Source organism: Colobus angolensis, unplaced genomic scaffold (assembly GCF_000951035.1).
Source record: "Colobus angolensis palliatus isolate OR3802 unplaced genomic scaffold, Cang.pa_1.0 Scaffold424, whole genome shotgun sequence".
In the NCBI taxonomy this organism is placed as follows: domain Eukaryota; kingdom Metazoa; phylum Chordata; class Mammalia; order Primates; family Cercopithecidae; genus Colobus; species Colobus angolensis.
In genome coordinates this window covers 845,952-852,485 of record NW_012117644.1, presented here as the reverse complement: position 1 = coordinate 852,485, position 6,534 = coordinate 845,952, and the positions used below count along the sequence as shown (strand labels likewise).

The 6,534-nt window shown below is 50.6% G+C and overlaps 1 protein-coding gene across 1 annotated transcript in view; it reads left to right on the top strand.

The window, feature by feature from the left end:
- Nucleotides 1-6,534, top strand: part of LOC105522300 (short transient receptor potential channel 2-like) — a 59,145-nt gene that overhangs the window by 23,694 nt on the left and 28,917 nt on the right. Inside the window, 4 exon segments of the mRNA XM_011956767.1 lie at nucleotides 1,729-1,844; nucleotides 2,409-2,514; nucleotides 3,427-3,469; nucleotides 4,507-5,247. Of these exon segments, the coding sequence (XP_011812157.1) occupies nucleotides 1,729-1,844; nucleotides 2,409-2,514; nucleotides 3,427-3,469; nucleotides 4,507-5,247 (1,006 nt within the window).

Genomic DNA, 6,534 nt, shown 5'->3' with positions numbered 1-6,534 from the left:
CTACTCAGAAGGCTGAGGCAGGAGAATGGCGTAAACCCGGGAGGCAGAGCTTGCAGTGAGCTGAGATCCGGCCACTGCACTCCAGCCTAGGCAACAGAGCGAGACTCCGTCTCAAAAAAAAAAAAAATAATAGCCCAGAAATTGAAACAACCCAAGTGTCTATCAGCTGATAAATAAAATGTGGTATATCTATGCTGTGGAATATTACTCTGCCATAAAAAAGGAATATAGTACTGATAACCTGCTCTAACATGGATGAACCTTGAAACCATACTAAGTGTAAGAAGTCAGTCACAAAAAACCATATAGTATATGATTTCATGTCCAGAATAGGCAATTCCAAACCACTAAAGTAGATTAGCAGTTGCCAGAGTCTGGTTCAGGCTTTCTTTTCTTTCCTTTTTTTTTTTTTTTTTTTGAGACAAAGTGTTGTTCTGGCACCCAGGCTGGAGTGCAGTGGCACAATCTCGGCTCACTGCAACCTCCACCTCCTAGTTCAAGCCATTCTCCTGCCTCAGCCACCCAAGAAGCAGGGACTACAGGCGTACACCACCACGCTCAGGTAATTTTTGTGTTTTCAGTAGAGATGGGGTTTTGCCATGTTGGCCAGGGTGGTCTTGAACTCCTGACCTCAGGTGATCCATCTGCCTCAGCCTCCCAAAATTCTGGGATTACAGGCATGAGCCACTGCACCCAGCCTGGGTTCTGGGTTTCTTTTGGGGGTAGTGAAAGTGTTCTGGAATTACATGGTTGTGGTTACAGAACTCTGTCAATACAGGGTTTTGAACTGAATGTATATATATATAAACAATTGAAAATTGACAGAGTTGTGCTTTCTCACCCAGTCTGGAGTGCAATGGCATGATCTCGGCTCACTGCAACCTCAGCCTCCCAGGTTCAAGCTGTTCTCCTGCCGCAGCCTCCCAGGTTCAAGCTGTTCTCCTGCCGCAGCCTCCCAAGCTGGGTCTACAGGTGCACGTCACCACACCCAGCTAATTTTTGTTTTTTGTTTGTTTGTTTGTTTGTTTGTTTGAGATGGAATTTTGCTCTTGTTGCCCAGACTGGAGTGCAATGGGGCAATCTCAGCTCACCTCATCCTCTGCCTCCCAGGTTCAAGCAATTCTCCTGCCTCAGCCTCTTGAGTAGCTGGGATTACAGGCGCCCGCCACCACGCCCAGCTAATTTTTGTATTTTTAGTAGAGACAGGGTTTCTCCGTGTTGGTCAGGCTGGTCTCAAACTCTCAACCTCAGGTGATCCCCCCACCTCGGCCTCCCAAAATGGTGGGATTACAGGCTTAAGCCACTGCGTCCGGCCTAATTTTTGTATTTTTAGTAGAGACAGGCAAATGTTGGCCAGGCTTTGTTGGTCAAACTCCTGACCTCAGGTGATCCACCTGCCTTCACCTCCCAGAGTGCTGGGATTACAGGCATGAGCCACCACACCTGGCCTTGAATTTATATTTTTAAAGAGTGGGTTTTATGGTATATGTACTATATTTCAATTAAAAAATAATAACCCAAGGGCAATAATGGAATCTCTGTTCTCAGATGTTCAAAGGTTAAATGTCTTCCCTCACATCTGGTACATCAGGTGGGAAAACCAGGACCCCAACCCAGAGTTTCTAGGTCTACATTAACTCTTCTGCATTATTTTTGCTCTGACTCCAGGCTCCTTCAGCCCTTATGGCCTCTTACTAATAGCTGGTCTTTAACTGTTCTTTCTCACAGGCCTTTATCCAACTCTAATTCTCGGCCAAACAGGAGGGAGACAGCAAGAGCAAGGCAAAAAAAACAGGCCCAAAGGAGTGGTGACCAGGATAGTGGACTGTGCCCAATTTGTGCAGGTAAGATGCTTGTGCACAGGGAGTTGTTGTATGACAACTAGGCATTCCTTGAGGGAGGAATAGGAGATCTGAGAGTACTGCCAAGAAACATTTGAATTTGGAGTGCTGGCTTCTGTCATCTCTGCAGCTCTCAGGTGTGGAACTGTATTTTTAGTCAAGTGTAATTCAAGACAAGTGTGTACTGAGCACCTGTTCACACTGTGCCGGCTAAGCTGAGGAAGGGACATGGGCCCTGCCCTCTGGAGAAGCATGAAACCAAACAATGTAAAACACAATCAGAGAGGGCATAGAATTTCCTTCGTAACTTTTTCCTATATGTCCAAATGCTGGTTGCTGTTTCAGTCTCTGTTCAAATGGTTCTTCTTTGCCAAGTGTTCTCTTATCTGCCCAGATCATCTTTCCCAACTAAGCTTCTGCAGGATTCTCTAATTCCCTTGGACTTAGCACTTCTCACTGTCTGCTGTGTATTAATGTTATTTGTCTTCATAGCTTATCCAGACTTCTTGGGGTGACATCCTGCCTGGGAGCAGGCCATTTTGTTTACCTCCTTCTCTCCCTAAATAGGCTCCTTCAGGATTGAGATTCTTCCCCAGCATGCTGCCACTTGTGGAGAGACCTCCCCACCTCACCCGGCTTCTCTCTCATCATCATCTTCGTCCCAGTCTGTACTGTGGGTGTCCTCCCCAGAAAGTTTACCCCCTGTCTCCTGGGTTCAGTGCCCTATCTGCCAGTTGCAGTTCTCAGCAAGAGAAATAGAAGAGCATGCCAGTATATGTGGGGACTTCCCTCAGGCATAAGCCATGAGGTCCTGTGGTTTTGCCCCACCCTCTATGACTGAGATGGGTCTGAATCGCTTGAAAGCTGAGAAAGGCTGATGAGGCCGAAGCTCCCTCTCTCCTCCTCTCCACTCATTCCCTCAGGACTCTGCCTGAGGGCACCTCTATGCCTAGCCTGATCCCCATTCCCAGTTGTCAAGGCTTCTGTGACCATGGCATCTGATTTTCCTAAGGCCAGCTCTGTTCTTTTCCCCCTTGGAAGTCTCCTTGGAACTTTTGGGCCTTGGGACACCATCCAGAATGTCTTTCCCTCTGTGAGTGGTGCACATTCTCATGCCCATTTTCCTGAAAGGAAAACCGAGGCCCAGTGAAGAGCAAATGCTGCCTGACAGATAAAATCCTGTGGTGTGCTGGGAATGTGCGTATGCGTTTTGAGCACGAGGCTGACATCCAGCATCCCATGAACTGAGCTCTCAGTCTCCTTTGTGGGCTCCTGTCCTGGGTATAATCAGGTAATGGTGATGCTGTGTGACACTAAGCAAGTTATTTATTTTAGCATCCAGAATTAACTGAGAGAAAAAAATCTCCCAACCTCCCGCTCACAGAACTGTGATAGGGACCAGATTGGTTAATGAGTAAGGAGTAGTTCTAGGCTTGGCTGTGGAACCTTGGGCAGATCCCATTCCTCATCTACACAAGGAGGTGGTTGGACCAGAGGATGTCAAAGGTTCCCTCAAGCTGTGATATTCCAAATTCTGTTCCCACCTCCTTTGAGCAAATATGTCTTCTCTCCCCTTTCCCAGAAGATTTCACTCTGTGGTACTAACACCGGTTCCCCTGGTCCCCAGGGTATAGAGCAGAGGGGGAGCAGCTGGTCCTGCAAAGAGAGGGCCCAGGGCGGGGTTTTGAATAGATAGGAAAGAGGATGCTAGGCACAGTCAGGGAAAAGACTGAGCAGGAGTTCAGTCCTTCAGTCCCTGCCAGCACAGGTGCCTGCATAGGTGGGCACAACCACAGACCCCATCATGGTAAGAAGCCTGCTCCCCTACCTTCTCCCATTCTGCTCCCATTTCTATCCATGAATAAAACAAAAGATTGGCCCAGAGGCACTGCAGGGGCATCCTAGCTGCCAAGCAGGTGGCAGACATCACTATGTAGGTGGGAGAAGAGCCCCTGGAACCCTGAGCTTGGACCCAGAAGAGAAGAGCAGTGAGGATGGGGCCAGGCCTAGTAGAAGAGAGGGACAAGGCAGTGCCAAGGGGGAGAAAGATCCCCCAAAGCAGGGGAGGGCAAAGCGGGAGGATTGGTGAAGAAAGAGGATATTGGGATTCTGCTGGGGCCCTGGTCGGAACTGAGGGGCTTGACAAAAACCCAGTTCAAAACTCACACAAAACCCTCCTGTGTGGACATGTCCGGGCCTGCCCTTGGGAGAGGCTCTGGGACTTTGAGAGGGAAGAGCATCTGGGAAATGAAGTCAGCAAGAGGGGAGCTGGGTCTGAATAGATCCTGTGCACCTGTATGTGGGGTTAGGCTGCCACCCTGCTTTAATCTACCCTTGCTCAAGGTACCCATAGGTAGCCCTGCTGTTGGGGGGCTCCTGTGAGGGTGGAAGTCAAGCTGAGCAAGGGGCCCCCAGTCAAACTCAGCTGAGGAAGGGGCCCCCATTCTCTCCCCAGTGGGGGAAGAAAAGAAAGCCCCCACTGTACAGTCTTGATTTTCCTAACCTGAGAATCTACACAATAAAATGATGAATAAGACAATATTTGCCAGTGTGTGTTTGGGACAAGGAAGAATATAATGCTGGCTGGATATAGAGGGTTAAGTGCTAGAACACGGAAGGGTGAAAGAGGCCCCATCACAAAGGGGGTTGAAACTCAGGGTCCTAGCCTCTCCACCCCTTCATCCACCAACAGCCTAACTGGACTGAGATCATGAACAGGAAGCTCAGGTTCCCACCTCCACTCCTGGCTGCCATCCAGGAGGGCCAGCTGGGCCTTGTGCAGCAGCTATTGGAGTCAGAGGTTAAGACCACAAGCAGTGGGCCAGGTAGGCCCCTGCACAATGTGGAAGAGGCCAAGGAGCGCTCCTGGAAGGAAGCACTCAACCTGGACATCCACCTGGGCCATGAGGCCGTCACCGATGTGCTGTTGGCCAGTGTCAAGTTTGATTTCCACCAGATCCATGAGGCCCTGCTAGTGGCAGTGGACACAAACCAGCCAGCAGTGGTGTATTGCCTGCTGGCCCACCTGGAACAGGAGAAGGGTCACAAAGTAGACACCAGGTCTTTCTCACTGGCTTTCTTTGACTCATTAATTGATGGCTCCCGCTTTGCACCTGGTGTGACTCCCCTCGCCCTGGCCTGCCAGAAGGACCTGTACGAGATAGCACAGCTGCTCATGGACCAGGGCCACACCATTGCCTCGCCCCGCCTGGTCTCCTGTGCCTGCCTCGAGTGCAGCAACCCCCGCCGCTATGACCTGCTTAAATTCTCTCTGTCCCGCATCAACACCTACCGTGGCATTGCCAGCAAGGCCCACCTCTCACTGGCCAGTGAGGATGCCATGCTGGCTGCCTTCCGGCTTAGCCGTGAGCTCAGGCGCCTTGCACACAAGGAGCCTGAATTTAAGGTTGGTTTCTCATACTTCCCTCTTCCCCTGGTGCCCCATGTCTGTTCTTCCACCGGAGCATGGTTGGGCCTGTGGTGGGTGTTCTGGGAAGCTTGGAAGTCACAAAAAGAGGACGAGGTCTGGCCTCTGTTCTCAGGAAACCTCTAGTTTGATGGGGAGTCAAGAATTCCCCCAAGAGAATTTCATTCTAATGGCAGAGAACAGCCACTCCAGAGGGGCCTAGTCTTATGGGGGAGGCACAGCCCCACTCCAGGGGAGCCCTGGGTCTGTCTGAGGGAGGAGAGAGAACAGAAACAACTAGAAAAACAGCTGGACAGACTTGGAGATGACGTTCAGTAGAATATATCACGTTTGAATACCCGCTAGGTGTTCCCACCCGAGCATGGTGTGTTGCGGCTCTCAAGCATATGATCACAGCAGGGAAAAGTCAGAGACGGGACAAGGTGCTCCCAGTACGCTTGTCTTCATTCAGTGCCGCTGTGAAAACAGGTCAGGAAAGCCACAGCTGTCGTGTTCAGGGAGGACTCCTTGGAAGAAGTAACATTAAGCTGAGCTACGCAAGTGGGTGGTTACATACAAGTGAAGAGGAGCAGGGAGGGTATTTGAGATAGGGCTGCAGTCCACGCAAAGGCTCTCAGGTAGTGAAAATATACATGGTGATGAGTGAAGGGGAGACACTGCAGGAAGGACTGAGAATACATGAAGAGGAGCCTGGAGGCAGGGACTAGTAAGGGTCCTGGAATGCCGCCAGTCCAGTATGTCCATCCCTCATCCCCTGACGGCTCCTGTGTGTCAAGCTAGACTATCCCCATCCCCAAGATGACTATTAGGTGGGGAAACCAACACGAATGTCAAAATACAGGGCTAAGGAGGTTGTGACCCAGGGTGGTGGAAGGATAGAATGAAAAGCCCCCACTGCACAGCTAGCAGGAAAGGGCAGTCCTTTCCAAAGGACTTTGCCTCCATTCTCATAGCAGCCTAAGAGACAGGCATAGCAGGAAGTATCATCCCCACTTTATAGCAGAGAAGCTGAGGCCTGGGAAGGGGAAGTACCTTGCCCAAATGTGATACCACCTGAGGACAGTGCTGGGACTCAGACGTCACCTCCTGAAAGCCATCCCTGGATGCTCTCTAGGGTGAGGGCCTCAAGTAAAACCCAGGATATAATGGATAAATTGGAGCCAAGGACCGCCTTAGGCCAGGCACGGTGACTCACGCCTCTAACCCCAGCACTTTGGGAGGCTGAGACAGGAGGATGAGGAGGACAGGAGTTCGAGACCAGCCTGG